Genomic DNA, 25,784 nt, shown 5'->3' on the forward strand with positions numbered 1-25,784 from the left:
ACATAATAGACACATCTTATATGCACTGTGAAAATCTATATACTAATCCACTGTGGTACCCACTCCTTCACTGATGGCCTTGTTTCTCTCTCTCACTTGATATTTTTTTTTGCCCAGCAACACCTCAATGATATTTAAACTCCACCCTCTACTTGCACTCAGACAACCATAGAGAGATAGAGGAGGGGGGGGGGGGAAATGGGACCATGTTTGTTGGCTGACTGTACTTCACATTCATGATCTGAAGTTTGTCTTTAAAATTGGCTGCTAATACAGTTATATGCTAACTAAAAATAATTAAAAAGAAAAATGCCTGTTGGCCTGCATTTCTATCCTTCATGATACTTTTTTTCTGTGTCCTTTCTCTTCTACTTTACAGAGAAAATATGTTCATAGGACACAAACAGTCATACAAGAATGTTCACAGGTGATCATGTCTGTCTTCTGTTCGCATGGGTAGGCTGTGCCAGAGCCTGGCCAACTTTCTGCCGGGCAATAGCTCCCTGCCTTTCTATCACTACTTTGTAGATCTCCAGCAATTCCTTCCTCTCTCCCACGCTGTCAGTTTTCTGGTTAAAATAATGCTTACTTTGAGACAAGGTTTCACTTTGCTATCTAGGCAGGACTTGAACTCTTGATCTTCCTACCTCGGCCTCCCAAGAACTGGGACTACAGAGGACTACCACCATGCTCTCCTTAATATTGTCCATCTTTTTAAAATACATTTTAAAAAGATGTGGGGGCAGGGAGGTATGTACATATGAGGACAGGTGTCTCTGGAGATCAGAGTCATCAAATCCCTCCTACCCCGACCCAAAGCTGAAGTTCCATGTGTTTGCAAGCCACACAACAAGGGTATTGGGAAGCCAACTTGAGTCCTCTGCAAAAGCAATATAGACTCTTAACCACTGAGCCCTCTCTCTAGTCCCATATACTGTTCATCTTGAAATAACCATTTCATGGCCGTAGATCCCCCTACCTCTTCACTTCTGCAGCCTGGACCCTCTAAGTGGCCTGCACTTGATGCCTCATGGTTCTTTCCTCGACCCTCTCTAAGCAGATTCATGCCACAACTGCTGTGCCAGAACCTCTGGTTGGGGTCACCATGAGTTCCACCGTGACAAGTCCAGCAGACAACTTTGTGCCAATAAAGCATATGTACTACTATAAAGCACCACAAAACGTGATCTTGGTCTTCTGAGGCAGGGTTTCCTGTAGCCTGGGCTGGCCCCGAACTCATCTTGTAGCCGAGGATGACCTTGAATTCCTAATTCCCTGCCTCCACCTCAGTAAGCTTAAAACAGATAAGTACTGCTGTTAGGATGCATCTCCCTCTCTGCATCCTTTCCTGGTCCCAGCCTACTCAGGGAAGTTATTCAAGCCCAGGGGTAGAAGCTTCACTGTGTCCCCACTCTGGCATCCAGTCTCCAAAAGGCTACAAGAGAGATTCTTCCTCATTCAGGATACCAGTTCTTGCATGTAATAAGGGCAGGAGCCATGGCCTGGGGGCTGTACAACCACTGTTTGTCTATTTCCTGGGTTAAAAGTGAGAATAATCAGAGCTTTACCTATGGTCCTATTGAATGAGGTAGAGTATTGTTCTCTGCTACAAGCTAAGTTAGAAAGCCCAGAGGGACCATGGGAAGGCCCAGGACAAGCCAGTGTGTTCCGAGTATGGAGCAGAGGAGGGGCCACCCTGATTTTATATAAGTGTCATCAATCAAACTGCAAAAATCAAACTGCTGTAGGGCGTCATGTGATTTCAAAGGGAATATCTGACGGGATAAAGCCCACACCTATCTTTTTCTTTACATTCAAAAGTTTTCACTTCAGCTCCACCTATGAATTCCTAAAGCTCCCCCTGCCCTGGGAGACTCCTGGCAGAGACTTCTGGGTACAGGCAGGTCTAGGAGCCTCCCTGGCACCGTCTCTTGTAGAACTCAAGTCAGTCCCATGCAGGTTTAAGTGCACAGGAATAAGCACAGTCAGACCAACAGGTGTTATTAAAAGGAATTTAATAATCTTAATTAAAAATCCATAACAGCGAATTCCGTCACAGGCCTTGGCAGCTGGAAGTAACTCCAGGGACACGGGCTCCTTGGGGATAAGGTCAGACCCCATCTTGGAGGCGTGGAGCTACTTCAGTACAATATCAAAGATCCATGAGAATTTCTTTTTAAAAAAAGTTTTAAATATATTAGACTCTTTTGATTGCCATTTTTTACACAAAGCTGCTGATACAGTATACAGAGTTTTAACTTTTTTCACATAAAATACATTTTTTTTTCTTAAGTGTTCTCTGTACATCAGTGGCTTCTGGTCTGGTGATTTATTGCGGAGGGCTGGGTGTCTGCAGACTTCTCCCGGTGTGCAGAACCAGGCCCCGCACTTGAGGTGGCCCTTGAAGTGCCCACGAAAAGCAGGCCCTCTGGCTAACAAGGGACTCCTGTGGAGGAAAAGTCGAGGGCGTTCTAGGGAAGTGGGCGGGTCACTTCGGTGCAGTGTGACCTTGGCCATGTGACCGTTGGCTTTTCTGTGCCCTGGGGAAGGGGCTACAGATAGCGAGAGCTCGGACAATCCTTCTGACATCATGTAAGGATGGCCCCTCTGGAAGTTATCCCGGTGACCCGCTTTGGGACAGCAGGTGGGAGAGAAAGCCCAGGATCAAGGAGTATTGGACACTAAGAACCGAGAGTCTCACACTGTTACAAAACTAGGCTGTAGTAGGCCAACCCAAAGGCCATATTTTATTTTTATTTATTTGAGTGTTTTTTTTTGTTGTTGTTGTTGTTGTTTTGTTTTGCTTTTGTTTTTGTTTGAGACAGAGTTTCTCTGTGTAGTCCTGGCTGGCCTGGAACTCACTCTGTAGTCCAGGCTGGCCTTAAACTCAGAGATATATCACATGCCTCTGCCTCCCTGGTGCTGGGAATAAAGGTATCTGCCACTACACCCGGATGAGGGCCACCCTCTGGCAATCTTTCCAAGCATCTAAAATTTGATCAAACAATGCAGAGAAGATTCGTTAATACTGTATATTTGATAAAGAATTATATCCCCCAAAGTCTTCAGTAGACCTGGACTTAGGATTCATTCCAATTCCCTGAGCTACTGGCCAGAAAGTCACAATCTGGTGATAGCTACCAATTTCTAATTGTTAGGGAGCATAAAATGGGTGCAAGGACCACAGCTCACAGGAAACTGTGGGGCACCTGGTTTGGAAATAGATGTCTTCAGTTTGCCAAAGATGGCTACCAAGACACAGGTTCCTGGTAGAAGGGAGGCATCTGGTAACCTTGCCAGGCTTCAGCCTTGCCCCTGTATCCACACCTTCCAGGGAGAGAGGCTGACACACAAGGAAATGTTTGATATGAAGAGCAGGAGTTCACCCTCCCAATATTCATTGGTGGGGTAGGGGGGAAAATGGTATAGTTCATGAGCGAAAATGAGCAGGAGACGACTGTAAATGCTAGGGGCACATTTGGCAACAAATTTCAGACTTCTGATTCTTCCAGGCACTGATCGCAGACTGCTGTTATATTGTTCTCCAGGGATGCTGGCTTGAAGGCTACCTCTGAGGGCTCTAAATGGACTGGTGTGGTGTCTGCCTGGGGCCTGAGATCTAGTATCTGCACTTAGAGGCAAATGTTATCTAGGTGTGGCCATAATGCTGTGTCCCAGCTAGAGATTCACACTCAGAACTGCAGGAGCTGCAAAGCACTGGGGCGTTGGTCTGGGATGCAGGCACCCTGATTAAAACAATGGATGAGTCTGAGGATGCCCACTGTCCTCAAGGGATCAAAGTCTTCAATGCTTAGCTGGACTGTTATCTGCAGAAACTAACATCAGTTTGGGGGTGTCTCAGCACCTCAGTAGGTGACATGGGTGAGTGAGTGGGTGGCCCTGGCTCATGTACTGGAGGTTATTCCTCATCATGGCTCTCAATATTCCAAAGAGTCACAGGGAAAGTGCCCTGGGGACTTGGAGCCCAAACAGGGAACATTTGTTTATCCCTGATGGAAAAGATGAACAAAAGCCCATGAATCCACACTGTCTGAGGCTAGCTCCCACAGGGGAGGCAGATGATTTTCCCATCCCTCAGACAGAAAGGAATGGCCCAGGGGCCAGAAAGAAGTGCTGAGGGTGGAGGAGGATTTGAATAGCCTGAATGGCTCAGAGAGGGCAAAAAATACCTTCACTCTCTGCCCCCTCCCCCAGCAAAGAGCCCAGAAACCCCTGGGCAGCTGACTCTGAGGAGTATGTGGCTGGCTGCCTGGGCACTGCCCACCTTGTGGCTAAAGTCGTCTCCAAAAGGCATTTCAGTGTCTGTCAGAGCTAAAGAGCAGTTTAAAGCCACAGGTGTGTGTTTTGATCATCTCCTCGTTCAGCCATGGGCTTCGGAGCCTAGCTGAGGTCCCAGAGATTCAGGAAACCATCTTTGGTTTCCTGTGCCACCCCACCATGCCAGATTACATTCATCCTGGAGCTGGGGATGACCTTATGTTGTGCACCTCCTTCCGCATCCAGCAGCCTCCAGGGCTCTCTCTGGCCCACACTCCTGGTCCTGATAAAGCATCGGTCTAACTTAGTCAGGTCCTGATTCATCTTTGGCCAAGGTCCCAAGGCCACAGTTGGGACAGAGACCAACAAATGGCAGGCCTAAGTCCTAAGGGAGTGGAACCGGGGGCCATAAAGAAGTGGGCATCTCTCCCCTGCATCTGAATCCAGGCTTAGGGACCCTCTCCAGGCTCTAAGGAGGTAGTCTGGGGACAGATAAAAGGAACACAAAGCAAAGAACAAAGGTGTGGTGTGCTAGTTACACCAGAAGGTTTTGGTGGAGCCAGGGTGTCGCACCCAAGGTATGGAACACAGTTTCAATGGGGTCGTGGGAATGTGATGGTGATGTGGTGTGGGATTCCTTCCCCAGCATCAGGAAGACTAGGGCAGCAAAGCTGTACAGCTGGAGGGAGAGCCAACTCCAGCCATGCCACCGCTATCCTGAACGCAGGACAGGAGTGTGACCCTGGGCACCTCAGTTTGCAGCTTTGGGCATTACCACTCCAGTAGAAGCAGGCTGGAAGCTTTGAGACCTGCTGGCAGGAGCCGACAAGTGAGGCTTGGCAAACATGTCTTACACAGCATTACAGAAAAGGCGAAGCTTGGAGGGGCGTGGGCCCGAGCATTCACTCTGCACACTCAGCTGTGTAAAGTGGAGGGTGGGGTACAGGCAAGCCTCAACTGCTCAGGGTGATGGCTCAGGCTGAGAAGGGCAGGCTGAGTTGGGCTGGATCAAAACAGCCTGGAAACCACAAAGATCAGCCAGGATGCTGTGTTATACCAGTGTTAACGAGGGTCTTCTCAGCGACGCACTCCTCCCTCCCCTGGGAGGCCCCCACAGAAGCTCCCAATGAAACTCATTTTTCAAAAACACCAGACAATAAACCCCAACTGTGACGCTATCTTGGGAGAAGGCAAATTCAGTTACCTCCCACCTGGAATTTTACAGCCTCAAAGAATGCTTTAACCAAATGTAGTTTGGAAAATACCAATGTGCTGCACCCTACCCAACTCCTGTGCTTCCATGGAAGACCAAAACAAGATTTGGTTTCTCTTAAGAGTGGGTGGTCTGGCTTTCCAGCTTGACCCTTGTACAGTCATCTACCTTTCTACTGACATGTGCATGAGTGGCTCTCGGCAAGGCTGTGGGGAGCAGGCCTGGACCCACTGATCTGATCCATATTGATTCCTGGCTCCCCAGAACATAGAGGGCTTCCTGCCCCTGCTAGGTGTAGGTGGTGACCCAGCCTGGAAAGACTCTAATGCAGAATTGTGGGTCTCAGCTAGGCAGGCCTTTCCAAACCCAGTGGAAGCCAATTGGTAGTGGTGCCAAGACTGTCTTGAACTCATTCTTCTTGGAATAACTCACAAATTCTCAGCCCGATCTTCTTCCCAAGAGCTCAGGTATAACATTCCCGCACACTGACTGTGTGTGTGTGTGTGTGTGTGTGTGTGTGTGTGTGTGTGTGTGTGTATGTGTGTGTGTAAAGGGGGTGGGTATTAGTCCTGGTCCAAAGAAGCCTTTACCAAGTACAGAACTGATAGCCCAAGCCCACCCTCCCTGAATGAGACTGCAGAGTGAGTCGGGGGGGCTATGCTTCAGGTGCAGGCATTGAGGCAAGAAAGCAGCACAGAGGGGAGTAGGGACGCTATGGGCAGGTGGGCATGAGGTAAGGTCGGCATTCCTCTAGAAAGCAGATCCTACCTCGCCCCGCCTGCCCTCTGACACCTCCCCAGCCAGGGCTGTTGGACTGGCTTGGATTCCAGGCAGCTCTCTCTTCCAACTCTCAGACACTAGGAGATCCGGCAGCAGCCGTGAACTTTCTCCTCCATCTCCTCCATGGGGGCCTTGAACTTCAAGAGCGGGGGGTCTCCGCTGGTGACTGTGTAATACACCGAGGTCCCGTTGCTGCTGTAGGGGGAAGTTCTGCCTCCAATCAAAGGGGCCTTGCCTTCGCTGCTGCTCTCCCCCGACCTGGCTACGCTGCTGCCCAGGTGGGTGCTTAAAAATGGATGGCTGAGCAGCTTGGCTGCGGCCCTCTGCCTCTTCAGCTCCAGGAGCGTTTGGGGGCTCTGCTCCTTGAAGCCACTCCAGGGTGGGGGGACATCAGCCACACCGGGGTTACCGTAGGCCATGCTGTAGTCAGGCATCTCGTGCATCTTCCATATGTCCCCATTGGCCAGCGCGTACTGGTAGGTGCTGACGGGGGCCCGGAGGCCATTTTCCACAGGCCCATCCAGCTCTCCCCGTGAGATCTTGGTAGAGAATTCTGAGAGCAGCACGGGCTTCTCCAGCCTGGGGTTCTGGGGGTGAGGGGAGAACAGCATCAGTATTTCCTCTCAGCTACAGGGTCTGCTGAGTGCTGGAACCCATCCCCCATCTGCTTCTCTATCTCCACATAGCTTTGGGGCCAGTGTTTCCTGGCCAGTGTTCTGGTAGGGCAGACCAATGCCCATCCCATCCCCAGGCCTGATGTATGACTCCTGGCTTGGCTAAGGAGCATATTTTATTGTCAGCGTCCTGGAATGAGCTAATAGAAATGGAATCAGTGCAACTCAACGTTGAGACTTTTGTTAGAACAACGGGGAAGATGTTTCTAAAAGAACTGCAGTTGGTAAAGATGTCGCAAGCTCTGGGCTGAGAAAGCACAGGGTCAAAGGTCCTTTTTCTGCTTATAAGAGAAGCTGACTTCAAGGAGGATTGGACCCAGGGAGACTGACCTCATGGTATATTCTCAACTCCTAGTTCCTGCTGGGCCCAGACCTTTTCAGTTAGGTGAGTCAATAAATTCCTTTGTGTATGTATGTCTCTCTGTGTGTGTGTGTGTGTGTGTGTGTAAGTCAATTTTAGTTAGCACGCCCCCCCAATCACTTGTAATCCTTCCCCTATATTTCCAGCATCTCTCCACTTCACTTGATAGTCTCACACCTATACACATCAATAGTCCTTGAATAATAAGTGCTTAAAAGGGAGCCAATGTCCATAAACTATAAACAAAAAGGTAGAAACAGCTGACACTACCAAAGATGGAACCCGCTGCAAAGTTATCATGAGCAAAGTCATGAGACACATATTAAAAAAAAAAGAAAAAACCTGGGAGATCATTTGTGACACACATGACAAGAAAGAGGACAGTTGCCCAAATATAAAAGAATCAGACTGAAGGTTTGGCTAGATAGCTCAGGCAAGGTGGCATGAGCCTGTAATCCCAGCTTACTTAGACAGCTAAGGCAGGAGGATCATGGGATCAAGGCTTGGGTTACAGAGCAAAGCCCTGTACACACACACACACATGTGCATGTGCTGTCACAAATGGGCTCCAGTGGGACAACGGGGATCGTCTGGGACAGGGAATGCATGTTGCATGATACTGTGGCAGTGGAGTCCACAGATGGTGCAACATAGAAACACAGAGCAATGACTGCTGTGATCAGTCCTGGCTCATCAGCAACGGCACATGCAGTACAGAAATAATAGAACCTCAGGGCAATTTCCCACCTATTTAGTTTTACATGCGTGGGTGCGTGTGTGTGTGTGTGTGTGTGTTTGCGCGCGCGCGCGTGCGCGCTTGGTATGTGTAAAGGCACGTGGCTATGCATGTGTGTGTATTGAGACCAAAGGTCTCTCCCTGAATCTGGAGTCAGTCATTCAGCTAGAATGACTGACCAGAAAGCCCCAGGGGTTCTCCTGTCTCCATCTCCCAGGCATTAGAATTACAGACAGGTAGACCATACAGTCTGGCTTTTTTAAAATTTAACTTTCTTTGAGACAGCATCTCATCATGTAGCCCTGGCTGTCCTGTAATTCACTATATAGGCTAGGCCAGGCCGGCCATGAACTCACAGAGATCTACATGCCTCTACCTTCTGGGAGGTTGTGCTGGGATCAAAGGTGTACACCACCATACCTGGTTGGCTTTTTTTTTTTTTTTTTTTTTTTTTAATGTGTGTGCGGGGGGGATCCACACTCCTGTCCTTCTATCTGCACGGCAAACACTCTATGCCACCCTGAGCACTCCACTTATTTTTCTATAAACACAAAACTGCTTCAACTCTCAAGGCCTGTTACTGAGAGAGAGAGAAAACGATATCCTCAGTGTCTGAGTCCAGTGATTCTCTTTGCAATTGTCACTGGATTACGACAAGGGCTCTTCCCTGCCGCTGTTGGGGACATGGATGCTCTGTGAATTCAGGATTCAGCCTCACCCCTAGCCCATCACCACACCCACAGAAAACGTTCCTGGCTGGAGGCGTAACAGGTATCAATGCTTGAGGTTCTGAAGGCCCCTCTCACCCACGATAACCCAACCCGTGGAATTCAAGAAGCTGTTAAAGCCTTGGACAGGTGCCTAGTCCATCTTCGTGTGCCTACACTCATCTGTGGTGAGCTACACATGCAAGCACGTGGAGGTCCTTGTACCGAGCACCAAATCAACCTAATTAAGGCTGATGATGAGAAGAAACTAGAGGAATGGGCAAGTCTGCACAAAACTGATCCAGAGGGGAAGCCCTGTGAGGTGGTTATAGTTATGTAGTTACATTGTAGTTCGAGACTGTGGAATAGAGCCAGAGCAAGGACGTCACTGAAGAGTGCTTCAAATGCAAGCAGTGAACAAATAAAGTTATTTGGCTCAAGAAATAGTTATGAGATTTTATTAGATTGGGATGGGCCCTGATCTGATGACTGAGGCTCTTATAAGAAAACAGAGAGGCCAAGATGATGGCTTGGTTGGTAAAGGCCTGCTACACGAATTAACACCTGAGTTTGGACACCCATCATCCACTAAAAAAGCTAAGTGTGGCCAGTCGGGTCTGCAACCCGAAGGCAGAGTGAGCAGAGACAAGTGGTCCTCTGGGGCTCACTGGCCAGCTGGTCTAGCTAATTGGTGAGTGCCAGATTCAGTGAGACATCCAGTCTCAAAAGAAACAGTGGAGAGTGGCTGAGGGGCATACCAGACATCCGCCTTTGCCCTCCACCTATGAGCAATCATATGTATATGCACATACCTGTAAATATGCCATATACACACAAACATGTATGAAACAGAAAGGAAACAGAGGTGCACACATACACAGAAAGGAAGGCTTGTGAAGGCAGGGGCAGAGATCAAAGCCATGCTAAAGGTGAAGGGCCACCCAATCCACCAGAAGCTGACCTCCCCTTCAGAAGCACCAAGAGGAACCAATCCTGTCAGCATCTTCATTTTAGACTTCAGACCCATGAGTGTCCACCATTTTAAGCCCCCAGCTTGACCTCTGATGCCACAGCTGAAGAAGAAGATCACACACCGTCTTCCGAGAGCACCTAGAATCCAGGGCCACTGGCGGCTGCTGGAACAGCTCTTTGAGACTGTCTCAGAGTCCCACTACATTTTCCAGACCACCTCCTTCAACCAGATGGCATCTTAATAACCACCATTCTCAAACCTTATGTCCCCATAAAAGAAGGTTTTGGCTCTTAGCTGCTAGGGTACCTGTCCTAGGGTACCTGCTGAGCCTCAGAACCAGATCTCTTGGGGGACAAGCAGGCCGGGGACAGTCACTCTGTCCCTGCCAATTATGAGGCCCTCTCATGTAAAAAGGTCTCAGCTCTGACTAGCCCGCCCAAGGGTCACCTCCTTAACAACATTAGCCACCATCAGTAGACAGGAGCCAGCTGTTTAAGGACACTGCCCAGCTATTTCCCTTCGATGGTTCTCAGATAAGGCTGGGCCCTGTTATCTTCCCAAGGCAGTGGCCGACACTGAGGCAGGCAGGGTAGGAGGTCCCTCACCGGGTCCTTGTTCTCCTGGTCTGTCCTGGTCTCCCTGATGTCTCCATTGTAGGTGGAAGTACGCTGGTCCTCGGCGGCACACCGTTGTTGCCACAAGATGGCCTCTCCCTCATACTCTTTCCGGTACAGGTTGGTTCTGTCTGACAGGCTGGCTCGACGCACCACCTTCCTGAAGGGGACAGAGGAGGTGCTGGGAAGCTGTGCCCAGGAGCCACAGGCTGGCGCATGCAGGGGCCCCTGGCTGCCTTGTACCACTCACCCGCGGCTGCCTGCACTGGATGTCCTCCGGCTCAGGGACGACTTGTGCCTCAGCTGGGACTTCATGATCACATCATGCTTGTGTTTAAGCTCCAACAGCAGGACCTTGAACTCCTCTTCCTCACACAGGTCTGAAGGAGTACAAGAGTCAGTTACAGAAGGCAGAGTAAAGGGCTCCATACCACAGGAGCCACCGTGCAAACCTACCAGAAACTCTGAGAAGCTTCTGGAGCATAGAGGGGAAAGGAACCCCTGATTATTTCCTTAGAAGAGTGTGGTAATGGGAGACCTGGGCCCCCCAACTCCTGAAGTTCCCGGCTAAAACTGAAGGACTCATACCATGCTAGTAGGTTTTGTCAACTTGGCACAAACCTAGGCATATCTGGAAAGAGGGAGTCTCAATTGAGGGATTTCCTCCATCAGACTGTCCTGTGAGCAAGTCTGTGAGCATTTTCTCAAGAATGGTTAATGCAGGAGGGGCCAGCCCACATGGGCAGTGCCACCCCTGGGGAAGGTGGGCAGGGTTGTACAACAAAGCAGGGAGAATAAGCCACGCGAGCAAGCCAGTAAGCAGCATTCCTCCGTGGCCTCTCCTTCAATTCCTGCCTTGAGTTTCCTCAGTGATGGACTGTGATGAGGAAGTGCAGGCCCAGTAGACCCTTTCCTTCCTGAGTCACTTTTGGTCAGTGTTTCATCACAGCAACGGAAAAGCAATAGGACACAAACCCTTGATAGTCCCTGGGAGAGTCAAGTCTCCCTGGTATGAGCTTTGAGAGAAACAAGCAGATCCCTCAAGCAAGAAATGAAGTAAAGTTGCTGAGAAATCACTAAATCCCACCAGTCAATCCATAGAATACCTCTGTCCACCTGTCCACCTACTGGTTAACCGGATTATTTGTCCACAGGCTCATCCCCAGCCCACCCATCACTTATCTATCCACCCACCTACACATCCAGCATCTCTCTACCACCATATACCACATCATATTACCTATCTACCCTACTCATCCATCCACCCATTCATCATCCGTCCATCTGTCCGTCCGTCTGTCTGCCTGCCTGCCGGTTGGTCAATGTATTTATCCATCCATCCATCCATCCATCCATCCATCCATCCATCCATCCATCCATCTTATCTCTACTTACCTTCAGCATGCAGCTATGTGCTCCACCATTTGGCTACCCACCATCAAAAAACAAAACAAAAGAAAACAAAAAACCCGATGAGTATGTAACATACAAAGTATGAAGTTGTCTTACCTATTGGCATCTCATCCATGGATGTCCTGGCACTGAGACTAGCTCCATGGGACACCAATAGCTCTGCCATTGGCATCTGTAACAGAGGAAGAAGTTCATGTCCCCCCCCCCCCAGGACTCAGAAAGCCTAGCATTTGGACAGAGTACTCCAAGACCTTTTAGGATGTGACACAAGGAATGATGGAGGAAAGTTGATTCCTGGGGGAGGTCCTGTACCCTGGAGCCATGAGAGAGCCCTGTCAGAAGTAATGGGTTTGGTGCCACCTCCCGGCATGCGTCGGTTACTTATAAGGAGGAGAAGCAGGAGGAGGGGTTTATAATTCTACAGCTGTCAGTATCTACGGATGGCTGCAAAGGCTGAAATCACATCTAGAAAACACTCTAGAGAAACCACACAAAGCAGAAATCAAGGGGATTTTTCTACTGGGCAAATTTGATTCTCATCCTGTTAGGATACGGTTGGCCAATGTGTTTGCAACCTCTGAGCCTTCTCATCTCCCACATACTCACTGTGTCCAGTGCCTTAAGTAGCTCCTTGCTTTCTTGTACCAACTGCCAGCCCAAAGGACTTGCTATCAGCAGTTTACCTTGTGCCTGACTATGCCACAGTGGGTGGGAAGTACCTGTCCCCAGAAGGCCGCTGCGTGCAGAGGCTCCCAGCCGTCCCAATCCTTCACATCCACGCGCACTCCATGGTCCAGGAGGAGTTCAGCTGCCCGCAGGTACCCATTGGCTCCAGCTATGTGTAACTGGAAGAGAGGAAAGGAGTCAGCATTCCTAAGAGGGTTGGTTCCACATTTGGAAGCAGGGTGTCCTTTCTCACCCCAAGCCTCAGAGCATCCTTGGGGCCAGAAAATGGAACAGAATGAGGTGGCAACACAAGCCAGGAAGGCTGCAGGGGATTACCAACTATGAAATAAAGAAGTAGAATGGGTGAAGAGAGATGAGCTCCTCACCTGAGCTCCGAAGAAGGGGTCTCAGGGGCCCAATGTGGTAATTTGAAAATATGCCTACCTATTCATTGATATACCTTCCTTTACAATGTGGGATTTGATTGCTCTGCCTTTGAGTGTAGACCAGGGGGAGTGACTCACTTCTAACAGGATATTATAAGTGGCAGCAGTGTATGATTTCTGAGGCTGGAGCATGAAAGGACTGGCTGCTTCTACCTTATGCACTCTTGGATTTGTCAGGGAGGAGGCAGCCACCTCAGGCAGCCAGCCCTGAGGAGAAGTTGTAAGGAGGCGAGTGTAAGGCGCCAACTGACAACACTAATGTCAGCCATGCCAGGAAACCATCGTGAAGGAGACCAACTTCAACTGTGACTGCAGCCCTGGTCAACCTCATGGGAAACGTCAAATCAGAGTCACCCAGCTAAGCAGTTCCTCATTCCCTGCTGTGTGGAAACATTGTGTTTACTACAGAGTCTACCCTACAAGGCTGGTTGTTGTGCAGCTACAAGCAATTGATACCTGTAATGTGGGAAGACTCACACTGCCCACAGTGCGGTCCCAACTAGTTCGTTCGTTCGTTCATTCATTCATTCATTCATTCAGTTAATTAATGATAAAAGATCTCATTCTGTAGCCCAAGATAGTCTCAACTTGCAATAGTTATAAGTACTGGGATTATGGGCATAAACTACCACTGAAGTTGAGGTCTTAACTCTTCTATCCAGCACCACTCAAGGCTGCCTGTCATGGCTGGCCCCAAGTAGACCTCAGTTGCTCCATTGTCCAGTCATTCCGAAATGAAAGTGCTTAACACTGGGTGGTGAGCATGATGGCAAGTTATCTCATAAGAATGAGCGAAGGAGGGAGAAGAAGGCGAGACAGAGAAAAACAACTGTTCAGTCACAGAGCAGAAAGAAGTGACAGTCTAGTGAGGACAGCTGAAGACTGACTGGGAATGATCTAGAGGATGGAAAGGGTTTGGGGTCTATGATGCAAGTCACTGGGACAGAGAAGTCATAGCTCAGGTTAGGATGTGGTCCTGATCATCATGTTTCCTCTGTGTGTGTGTGTGTGGGGGGGGGTGTTGCTCTGAGGTTATGATAAGAGCAGTTTCTCTTTTTTCATTTTCAAAACAAATCTATACCATGATATGTTATGTAGCACATGAAGATTAGTATAATTATCTGATTTATACGTCTGATGTTGGCCAGTTGTGGAGAATGAAACCTTGCTGGCCTGACAGATACCTCAAAGCACAGGGTCACAGCAGGTACTTAGCCAGGAAATAAAAAGTGTGATCCCTACAGAGATATTGCTGATGAGAAGAAGGGTTGTGGAATCCAGCACGGTGGCACTCGCCTGGAGTCCCATCACTTGGGAGGCAGAGGCAGAAGGTCATGGGCTCAGTGTCAGCTTGGGCATAGCAAGACCCTGTCTCAAAAATAAATGAATAAGGGCTGGGGCTATATTTCAGAGGTCTAGTGTTTGCCGAATGTATGTGAAGAGATGGAAACAGAAACACGAGTTGGAGACTGAGATAGAACTATGATCAATATACCAAGTTTCTAGACTGTGATCAACACCTGCTGAATGTCACTCAGTTCTCCCGGTTTTCCTATTACCTCCCATTTACTAGAAAGACTTCGTACGTGCCTGGCCCAGGTGGCTGGTGTCATCACAAAGACAGCAGCATTCAGTATCGCAGCCTGACCCTATCCTTCAGTGCTGAGCTCAGCAGGAGATCTGAGCAGGGGCTTGTCTAACAGTGGTGGACATGAAGCAGAGGTCAGAAGTCAGAGGCCAAGAGTTAGTGAGCGAAGCCCAATCAACAAATCTAGTGCCCCAAGTCGGCTCTAAGTGCAATGAGGTAACCCTAAGAGTGATGAGCCCTGTTTGCTGAACTTGAGCCCCTGGATGCCCATGACCTGCATGGAGCCCAAGCCTAGGACAGTGCATAGACCTTGAAGTGGGGACCTCTGGAACCATGTTTCAGTTTTCAGCTTAGAGACTACAGAAGCAGACTCTCCGCAAACCCGAGCTTCCTCTGTTGAGGGCCTGGAGGAGGGGAGGAGGTTTCCTTATGCTGCTAACAGTGATAGCTGAGTCACAAGGATGAGTGTTGCTAACTAGATGGTTCTGAGAAAAAGAGGAAGGTCCGGTCGTTTATCTCTTCAAGGACTAGTAAAGCACAGAGAAGGCACAAAGGAGGTCTTTATAACCATGTGTTGCCTGGATAGACTGACAGCTGATAAATGGGCAGACAGATGGACAGATGGATGGAGTGATAGAATCTGTTACAGTGACCTCAGGTAGGGGTGAATGAGAAGGGCGGTGGTTTTTGAGGGCGCAGGAGGCAAGGAACGAATGATATAAAGTAAGATTGTGTGGGTGGGTGGGCAAATGGCATCCTCAAGGAGTGTAGGCACTGTCATGGAGACAATGCAGGTGGACATCAGAGCCAAGTCCCCAAACTCCTGATTCCCAGCCCCAGGTGAGAATGGCTGGACCCTAAACCTTAATCTCCCATATTCCAGGAGCAGCAGGGGGTCTAGAGGAGGCCCGAGGTCACACCTGTGTAGGCTTTCACCCTACCAGGAGCCAGACCCAGTTTAGCCCCAGCTGGTCTTGGTTCTGGTACTTGCCCCAACCCAAACCAGCCCAGCCCGTCTCCTCACCAGGGTGGCGCCCTGGGCATCTACCCAGTCCAGATCCTGGCCCGCTGCAATCATGCAGTGGATGTCTGATATCATCTTCTGCTCGGGAGCTGCCCGCATCTCATTGATTTTCTCCTGGGTGATACCTGCGAGGAGGCAAGAGGTTAGTCAACAGCGTCAGGTCTGGGTCCCCAGCAGAGCCGGAAGTGCAGATGGTGAGGCATGGTTCCTACTCCCCAGAGTCTGCACAAATCTGCCCGAGATCACTGTCCCTGGGCCTGCTGAAGACAAACGCCATGAGCTGACTCACAGGACAAGGGCCATTCCTTCCTGGCACCTAGTAGGTTTTCTCAGACAGGGTCTCACTCTGTAGCCCAGGCTAGCCTCAGACTTGTGACAATTCTCCTGCCTCAGCCTCCCATTGCTAGGATTACAGGCAAGAGCCATTCCAGCTCCAGACATGTTAAAGCCCAAATCTCTAGCTAACAAAAGTGTGCTTGTTCTGGTGGCTACTTAAGGAGAGAAAACAGTGGCCCACTAAAAACAAACAAACACACACACACACACACACACACACACACACACACAAAATCCATGGTATCAGGTTCCTTTGGGTAGAATTTGGGGCAATCTGTAAACCTGAAGCGATTAAAAAAGAAGTTGCATGCCTATTTTGACATCAGAACAATTTGCAGTGCCTGTAAGCCTATGGCCAACAGAAACTCAAGCTAATTTCATACCACATCGTCCAGTCCTTGAAAGTATTAATGGCTGCTAGTAGCACATTTTAAAATATTTTGGTACCTATGTTGGAAGATGACTCCGTCGGCTTTCTTTATACCGCAGCAGCTTTATAACTCCACTGGGGAGTCCATAGTTTCAACAGGCACAGAGTTATTAAACAGCTTTCTACAGTCAATTAATGGGGGAAATGAAGGCGCCAGGGAGTAAGGACGTGAAATCAATAGTGACCGCAGAGATGTGGGGACAAAGCTGAGAGGAGGACCTGGCAGGACCTCGGGCCGCAGCTGCAGGTCTAGATTTAAGACCTTCTCTATTAGAGGGCGCTCTGCAAGCATGCTTGCAGGGAGCTGGGACAGGCAGGTGTCTCTCATTGTTCCATGTTCCATGCGCTTCCCTCTAAAGCTCACTATGATCTGAGAATAGCCCACATCTTGTTTATCCGGGCCCCTGGCAGCCGGCTTGGTGCCTGGCACCAAGCAGCACCCGCAAATGTTCTTGACTTCTTCCCATGTTCCCAAATGGGGACACATCTTTATGGTGAGTGTTGACTGAATTGAATTGTCACAGCTGACAAATAGGAGAGGAGGCCAGCTGAGGCCGCCCGTGTGTGTGGGTGACAGGGAGAACAGTATCTCCCTCTCCAGGGTGTGTGTTTCGAGGCCTTTTCACGTCCCTGTCTCTTAATCATACAGATGACAATAATAACAAGGACCTGTCCCAGTGATTGGGAGCTGAGCACAAGGCTGGCAGGTACACAGCCCTGCTACCGTGCCGTTCCCAGCCATGGTAACCATGTTCCGTGCAGTACCGCGCTGTTCTCATGGTATAACATACTGCTCCCCCTTGCCTTGGTACGCCATGCAGGTCTCAATGACATCCAGGGTGGGTTCATCCTCACAGAGGTCATATGGCATGTTCCCATCAGAGTTGACAGCAAGCAGGTCAGCCCCACTGCAGAGAAAGGGTCAGAGTGAGACCAAGAAGGCGTGGCTGGGTTGGTCTGGCTGCTTCTATCATCTGGCTTTTCACCCACAGCCTCACTGCACTCCCCAGCAGCCGTGACCCCACTGAGACGTAGCCCCACTTAAGTGATGCTCTTCCCTTCCCTTCCCACCACATATCCCAGGAATGCAGTGTCTCCTGATTCTGGGGGCCCAGCATGAAGGGAGCAAGGTCTCAGATGAGCTCCATCAGCAGATTGGCACTTCCAGACAGATGGCAAAGCCTTCTCTAGTAACAATAATGAAAAATGATGTAAGCAGGAGCAGAACCTCTAGCCCACTGCCTGCTTGAAACCAGGCTAGATGAAAGTCCTTTGCACACATTATCTTAAGGAGTCTCCCTGAGAGACGCTACTGTAGCCTCACCTCACTCAAGAGGAGACAATGATCCAGAAAGCCTCAGTCACATGTCTCAGGCCACACAGCTTGGATATGATAGGGTCAAGATCCAAACCCAAGACTCTCACAGGTCAGACCTTTTTACTCCATGCTCTATCCCAACTTTCACCAGTATGAATATTCCTCTTCTTTGAACCCCTTCTGCAAAGGACTGGCTATGATATGGGCAGAAAAGAGCCCTGGGGGCACCTTGGAAGAACTCGCCCTTTAGGCCAATGGCACCTGTGATGGGTAGTTCTAATCTGACATGACCTAGAATAGCTTGGGAAAAAGTCTCAATGAAACATTGTCTAGATCAGGTTGGCCTGTGGACAATTCTATGGGGGGGGGGGGGTTTGTCTTGATTGCTTTAACTGGGCACTGGAAGATTCGGCCTGAAAGTGAGTGAAATCATTCCTGGGGTTGGGCCCTGGCCTGTATAAGAGTAGAGAAAGCTAACTGAGAGTGCTAAGCAGTATGTGCAACCATTTCCCTCTGCCCTTGACTGTGTGACTTGCTGCTTCAAGTCCCTGCCTTGGTTTCCCCACAATGAATGACTATAACTTGGAACTGTAAGCCACTGAGTAAGCCCTTTCTTTCATAGGTTATGTTCTGCCAGAGTATTTACCCCAGTAATAGAGACTAGAGTAGTACCTAGGTGTGGCTGTGGGGCACACAAAGGCAGAATACCTGGGCAGCCATGAAAATGAAATGCATCTTCAAAGATTCTCTTCACCACTCCGAAGAACCCAGGGGGCCTGGGAACATGTATTTTACACTCATGCCTCAGGTGATTCCAATACAGACCAGCAGGAAAGTACACGAAGCTAGGCTGGTGCTCTGCCCTCCTCACACCTCCCGCCACACCTCAGGGACCTCCTGGGAGGCACCTGATGGCTCTCTGATGCTCTGCCAAGACCTGTGCAAGTGGTCGCCTGACTCCCTCACCCTGACTTCCTACACTCAGACGCTGTCAGTCTCTAGGACCCTGCCCCCATCAGTCTTGCTTTCTTAGCTCATGTGCCCAGTGCCTGGCACAGGACCTGTGGTCAGGATGTAAAGTAAAAGGGGAACTGGGAACGCAGTAGGTAAATCCCTTTAAAAATGAAGATGGTTATCTCGGAGCCCAGAAATTCCACATCTGGGTATATTTCTAAATCAAATGGGAAGCAGGGTCTTGTCAACAGCAACCAAAGGGGAGCAGCACCAAGCGTCCATCAGTGGAAAAATGGATACACACTCTGTCTCTGAACCCTCTACCACACGGATGACCCTTGAGAACGTTGTACTAAGTGAAACCACGTAGTCATGGAAAGATAAACATTGCTTGCACTTAAATGAGCTGCTGGTGCATAGAGAGGCGGAGGGAATGGTAGTCCGGGGGTGAGCATGGGGTAGGCATGGACGGAGAACAGGCGGGGACAGGATGGGAGGAGTGGTCATTGCCAATGGCTGTGGGCTGTGCAAGGTGAAGCAAGTTCCAGAGCTGGGTGGTGCACAACAAGGCAAATGGATGAAAGAGCATGGGCTGTGACACTTAAAAAGAGTGTAAACTGTACGCTATCGGTGTTTTGACACAGAAACTGTAAAAAGAGCAAAAAATTGTAAAAGAAAGAGAAAGACAGCGTAGAAAAGACCAGGAAATCGAGAGCAATGGAAAGAAAGAGAGAGCAAACAGTAAAGACACAGAGATAGAAGAGAAAAAGGGAATTTGGGGGAGGAAAATAGAAGAAAATTGATGGTCAACGGAGGAGACAGGATGGGGAATGGAAGAGCAAGGAAGAAAGGAAAGAGGAAAGGGGAGGGGAGGGCAGGCTGCCCCCAGGGGGGAGGGGCACCATCCATGGAGGGGTGGGCAGGCTGCCCTGGGAGGCAGGCACGTACTACTGAACGAGGATCTTCACCAGGTTGATGTGGCCACAGGTGGCCGCAGCGTGCAGGGGTGTCCACAGCTCGTTGTCCTTGGCGTTCACATTCGCACCGTGGGAGAGCAGCAGCTTGACGATCTCCTCAAAGTTGTCAATGCAGCACTGGGAGGGAGGAACACAGAGGCACAGTCAGCCTGGGCGTGGCCCAGAGCCCTCCCCACAAGGCACCATGAGAAGGACAATAGAGGCAGACAGCCTGAGTTTGAATCAGCTCCGTTGCTTCCACGTTGTAAGTAGTGCCCGTGGCTTTGGGCAAGGCGCCTTACCTCTTGGAGACGTTAATAACGTTAAAGATAAAAATAGCTTCAGCAAAAAGCCCAGTCAGCCATAAAGTGCCTTTTCTATGAGTGCTAGTAGAGCCGCATACAATTTGAATGAGCTTTTAAAATCCCAGGCGGCTTTCTCCGGGCAACATCTTAAGGGGGGCTCCTAAATTACCCTTCAGCTCAAGCAGGATTGCTCAGGTGTGTTTGGGGGTCCCTGCCCACACCCTCCTTTGGGGCAGTGGCCTCCAAGGTATGGTCCTGCATCTCTGTTTGAAGCTTTTAAGAATTTCTGACTTGGGAAGGCTTGTCTTCCAGAGGTCCCCAAGTGATGAAGACTCTTCCCAGCAGGTTCTGGGGGCCCAGGAACAGTCACTTCAAGGAGATGGCCTGTTTGTGCCCTTACCTGGAGGGAGTTGTGGGCATAGGCGGGTGAGCCCCAATGAGGTGAGAGGGTCTAACCCTGCAGCTCCCCCAAGAGAACACAGCTTCCAGGGACAGGGAATGTGTCAATGGCCACTCTACAGGTGTACCAGGGACATGAACTCACCTCTGCTGCCCAGGTAAGCCAGGTTTGGTCTTTGGGGCTATGGGGGACATGTGTGAACTGTACTCATAAAAGGAGCACGTCTGGCTTGCTTATTTAAAAAACAATAACAACCACAAATTTTACTCTGTTGGTTCCATCTGGAGGACTGTGTGTGTGTGTGTGTGTGTGTGTGTGTGTGTGTGTCCTCCACGTTAAGAGGTACGGAGAGAAGCTATGTTGAAGTCACTTAGTTAAGGGATGGCGGTGGCCTGGCCAACATAAGTAACCATATATATGGTGAGAAGAGCATGAAGGCCAGCTGAAAGATCAGGGGCACCAGTGTAAAAGCCCATTGAGCCCGGGGGGGGGGGGGGGAGGGACACTGTCACAGTTCCTGGCATATGCCCAGCAAGCCAGGACTCTGAGCCAGAAGAACACGCAGGAAAGGAACAGCCGTGTGCACAGATGGTGCCAGAGAACCAGTTCTCTCTCTCTGCCAGCTGGTCTAGCATGGCTGGATCTGAAGGTACTTTTCTGGACAGACGAGATACAGCTCATTATGGCTGCACTATCTTAGGTGGACAGGAGAGCCATGCAGTAGCATAACACAGCCAGTAGAGGGAGACACAGGCACTGGAGCCAGGCAGAGGCAGAAAGGAAGACCTGTGGGCAATTCCCTCTAGTAAGGAGACAGGAGGACTAAGGGACTGCATACCCAGAGCTGTGGAGTCTTGTGAGCGTGATCCCAGGACTGGTGCAGGGGTGCGTGTGCAGAATGGTGTGGGGTGGGGAGCAGACCCTGCAGTCTCGGTGGAACCTCGGTGGGAAGTGGTACCTGCCTTTGGCTGACTCCTCCTGCCTCTTCACTTCCCACATCCAATACAGAGGCAGCCAAGCGTGCGTTCGTCTCCTAAGGGTCTGTCTCCATCTCTGCTGCTCAGGGAACACTGCACTCTCTCTACCTCCAGATGCCTCTGCTACACTGTATCTAGTTTTGCAGTTTGACGTCTGAGAACCTCAGAAGGTTCCCCAAGTCCAAGAGAAACAGACCTGCACTCGTCAGCTAGCCTTGGGAGGCTCTGCAAGCGCCTTCCCTGTTGTATGTAGCAATACAGAGTGGGGTGATCGCAGCCTGCCACTTCATTATCAGCTGATGCTTTTGGAAGACCTCCTAGAGCCAGGCAGGAGGCTTCTCTGTGGCCATTCACTACAGCATTTAACCCTTGAAACAGGCCTGGGGGTGGGTACTCTTCTCCCCACTGGCCCAAAGAAACACAAAGTCACACACACATACACACAGTAAGAAATCATTCAAGACTGCATCCCCAACATCCAACACTCTCAGTACTGGGGAGGTAAGGCGGAAGGACCATTCTGCCTAGGTTCGGTTCTAGCCTAGGCTGCATAGCAAGGTCCAACAAAAGCCAATTGAATAACACATAAATAAATAATTTGTAAAAATACAGGATATCCACGCAATAACAAAAATCAATCTACGGAGTTAGATTGAAATTCAAACAGTCTGACTCCAAAGGTCCTGTTCCCAGCCTGGCCAGTCCTGTCTCCCACCATACCTTCTAATTACTCCCCCAAACTCAAACTCGGAAGGCTGAGCTGCTTTCTAGTGCTTCTGTGGTTGTCCCCTCTGCTTCAAATGCTGTTCCTTTTCTTTCCGGCAAACCCTTCCACATACACATGAAATTCTCACACTCAAACTCTTACTTCAAGCCCCAGCTCAGGTGTCCTTCCTCTTGGAAGCCTGTCTCAGTTCTCCTTTGGGGCAAGCCACCGCCTCCCAGCTTCGCGCTGCACAGACTCCTCTGCTTCCAGCGTGTGAACGCTGACCACACTGCATCACCTCGGTGGCTATGTCTGTGCCTGTGGTCACATCACCCCACACAGTCTGTAAGCCCAGAGGCTCCCTAACTCCACGACCCCAGCAGACCACCTGATGCAAGAGCCGGTGAGCACAAAGGGATTGTTGAAATGCAGCCCACGGCAAGTGTGAGCAAGTGTGGGCGTGGTGGTGGCATAAGAGGTGAGTTTTACACAGCTAAGCTCAGACTCTGGGCAGTTTTCTCTTTCCTGTGTGCTGCCAGAGGCCCAGTGGCCCCCAAGAGAAGCTGAACCGGAGGAAGTCTTGTGATCAACAAGAAAGAAGAGGGGGGTGGGGTGGTGAGAAATGGAAGGAAGCCCAAACCCCAGGGAGGGCCCCACAAAAAGTCTATGAAGGCAAAGATAGCACCTAGAGAGAGCCCCCAGACTCTGCTAACCATGGTATCCAGACAGTCAAGGCTACCGATGTCTCTGCCACGGTTCACCGCTTGACCTAGAGCCAAGAGGTTTCACCTGTGACAGGCTCATTTGCATTTAACGTCACTAAAATGAAATAAGAGTTAGAATTAAGTTTTTTGTCACATTAGCCACAGAGCTCTGCGGCTACAAAGCTGGTCCACACAGACACACAGAACATTTAGCCCATCCTTGTGGAACATTCTATGGAACAGAGCTGCCCTTTAGCCTTTCTTGAGATGTAAACAACAGTGCTTCAGAGGGTCGCTGTGACAATCGAAATGAGCTATCACTGAAGTGCCCTGTGAAGCAGCCACACGATAAACTGTAGTCACAACTCAAATCTTTTTAAAAAGATTTAAAAAAAGAATTACGTGTGTATGCTCACAGAGGTCAGCAGAGGGTGTCAGATCCCCTGGAGCTGGAGTCACAGGTGGTCGTGAGCCTGACCCTGGAGCTAGGAACTGAACTTGGTTCTCCTGCAAGAGCCCTCTGTGCCCTTCGCCCCAGAACCTTCTCTCCAGCGTAGTCTGACTGCGTAGTCTGTGGTGAGTGCCATGTACAATGCTGCTCACAGCTGCTCACTTAATTCTCTCTGCAACCCAAGGAGACAAACACTATTTCTTTCTCATAGGCGAGAAAGACACAGAAGGCTTAAGGAACTTGTCCAAGGTCACATGCAAGTGACAGTTCTAGGCCTCAGATACAGCTCTATCCTTACAGCTATCCTACCATTATGCCCCTGGCTAGTGGGTACTGCCCAGCCTGAGAGGTTGGCTTCTAGGTCTCAAGTCCACGTTAACTCAGGCTCTTGTGTCATCCTCAGCCTTCCAGAATGAATGAAGCTGGAGTTTGGGGGATTTTCCATGGGTGTCACCATGAGGTTACTGAGACAGTTGTCTGAGTGTGGGTGCCTGAAGTCCTGGAGGACAGAAGGGTCAAGGGTACATGCAGACAGCCCTCAGGCTCAGGACTGAAGACTGGGCAGGGCCGTGTCCTAGCATCTTATGGGCAGAGCATGTGTGGTTTGTCTCTGTCCGTGGGATTCCAGCTGCCTGGTTTCTTCCCATCAGGCTTCACTTAAGTCCATCTGCTCAGAAGCTCAGGCTATGGCACAGGGAAGTGACAGTGTGGCTATTCACCAACTCTGCGTGCCCATGTTGAGTGCCTCCTATGTAAGCATGGGGCAAGACGCTGGAGCACAACAGTGGACAGAAGACATGGGCTGCGTTGTGGTGAGGCTGGGAGTCTGGGATGAGGCAACTCCAGAGTGCCACACTATGCTAACTGATCAGAGAGGAGGGGTGCTGGGGAAAACAGTGCCTCTGTCACAGCCCACTCCCAAGTGCCTACTGGGGACAGGGATACCTGAGCACATGGAGCAACAGAAAGCAAAAGATGTGAGACCTGAAAGGCAGGGACCAGGCCTGGGAGCTGGAGTGTGCGTGTGTGCGTGCGTGCGTTTGTGTGGTGGGGGAAGCAGAGACTGGACATGTCAGGTCTCAAGCGTCTTGTGCAGAACAGCCAAGATCTGTTCTTTACCCTCAGCCCTGGGAAGGAGACACAATGGAGCTCTGAACTGGAGCTGGAGAAAGAATTTCTCAGTGTTTGGAGAAAGAATTACGGCAGGACCCGGCTGAACACTGGGAGCTGGTTAGGAGGCTGTGGAAGACAAAGCTTCCATGTGGGCTGTGACAGCCAAGGCTGTCCCCAGACAGGAAGGACTGTCACCACACATCCTAGGACAGGACATGTGTTTGATAGCACGTGCTTTGTGGCCATGTGACCTTAGGCAACACAACAACAGTCAATCGGCTTTGTCCTCAGGGCGAGTGGGATGTCCTGGTGGCTGTGAATGCGCCCTGTCAATTCTCAGCTTCTAGGCGAATCTTCTCTGCCGGCAGTGAGGACACAGTGAACAAAGGCCCCTGTCTTCAGAGCATGTCACTGTTCGCCTGTGTGTGTGTGCACCCAGGGGCTCCGAGGGCCTGTCTGTGATAGATGCAGGCATCTCCAAAGGACAAAAGCCTCTCAGCTGGGCTCTCTGTGCTCTTGTCTCATCATTCCCTCTTCCCTGAGGGACTGGAGCACTAGTTATCAGGGAGCAGAAAGGCCAGGGGACCCCAGCTTACCTGATGCAAGGCTGTGAGTCCATCCTCATTACACAAATCAGGGCTGACCTTGTTCTTCAGGAAGTAGCGTACTGCAAGAGGAAGGGACAGGAGTGAGGTTCCTGTCTCACACTGTGGGAGCCCAGCAAGCTGCACCCTCTTTCAGACCCCAATACAAACAGTTTTGCTTATGCCCAATAGAAGGACAATGAGATGTTAACAGTATTCTCATTTCACAGATGAGGAAACTGAGGCACAGAACCTATGTCTTTGGTCTAGGGTTTTCATGAAGGACCTGTCTTATCCTGGGTCACACATACAGGGGCTGACAATTGTCACATCTTCCTCAGAGCCAGTCACAGATCTGTGCAGTTTGAGGTTAATTTTGTTTTTTGGGAGGGTGGGGTGTGGGGAGGAGGGCAGCATTGTTAGGGGTGAGACCTTGAGCATGCTAGGCAACTGCTCAACCACTGAGCTATACCTCTGGCCTTTGTTTTGTGTTGAGAGAAAAGTATTGCTAAGTAGCCCAGGCTAGCCTGGAACTTGCTATGTAGCCCAGGGAGACCTCAAACTTACAATTCTCCTGCCTCAGCTTCCCTCCAGAAGAGCTGGGTCACAGGAGGTGCCACTACTCCTGACTGAGCCGAGGAGCTGGCATGGGTTGTCAATATGGAGTATTTTTTGTCCCTAAAACCTGCATCGTGACTGGGCGATCGGGGTCAACATACTTCCCTCACTGTGCCTGTTTTCTTACCTGTAAAGTGGAAATGATGTTGCCTTTACCTCACATGGGCTCATGTGACATCAAGCTGAGCCATGTCAGGGACTTAGCATAGTGGTCAGTATGTGGTTTGTAGGTGTATCTGGTGATGCCTGGTTTTATTAGCCTAGATGTACCCTGCACTCATGATGGCTTAGCAATGGGTGTTAGCTCTACTGAACCTTTGGGAAGGGTGGTAGAGGTTTTTTGCCACCCCTTGTCCTGGTCTTTGGGTGCCCGTATAACTATCACATGTATATGTATAATTGTGTGTGTGCCTGTGTGTGTGTGTGTGTGTGTGTGTGTGTGTGTGTGTGTGTGTGTGT

General features: G+C 50.1%; 1 protein-coding gene across 1 annotated transcript in view; it reads right to left on the reverse strand.

The window, feature by feature from the left end:
• Positions 1–1,998: 1,998 nt before the first annotated feature.
• Ppp1r16b (protein phosphatase 1 regulatory subunit 16B) overlaps positions 1,999–25,784 on the reverse strand; it is a 91,769-nt gene continuing 67,983 nt past the window's right edge. Inside the window, exons 3-11 of the mRNA XM_055602285.1 lie at positions 24,720–24,790; positions 19,460–19,605; positions 17,044–17,147; positions 15,474–15,598; positions 12,469–12,594; positions 11,846–11,921; positions 10,587–10,716; positions 10,328–10,496; positions 1,999–6,858 (exon numbers count right to left, since the gene is read on the reverse strand). Coding sequence (XP_055458260.1) covers positions 6,349–6,858; positions 10,328–10,496; positions 10,587–10,716; positions 11,846–11,921; positions 12,469–12,594; positions 15,474–15,598; positions 17,044–17,147; positions 19,460–19,605; positions 24,720–24,790 — 1,457 coding nt within the window. The 3' untranslated portion in view covers positions 1,999–6,348. The remainder of the gene's footprint in view (positions 6,859–10,327; positions 10,497–10,586; positions 10,717–11,845; positions 11,922–12,468; positions 12,595–15,473; positions 15,599–17,043; positions 17,148–19,459; positions 19,606–24,719; positions 24,791–25,784) is intronic.

The sequence above is a fragment of the Psammomys obesus genome, unplaced genomic scaffold, assembly GCF_907164565.1.
Source record: "Psammomys obesus unplaced genomic scaffold, mPsaObe1.curated_primary_1811, whole genome shotgun sequence".
Classification (NCBI taxonomy): Eukaryota; Metazoa; Chordata; class Mammalia; order Rodentia; family Muridae; genus Psammomys; species Psammomys obesus.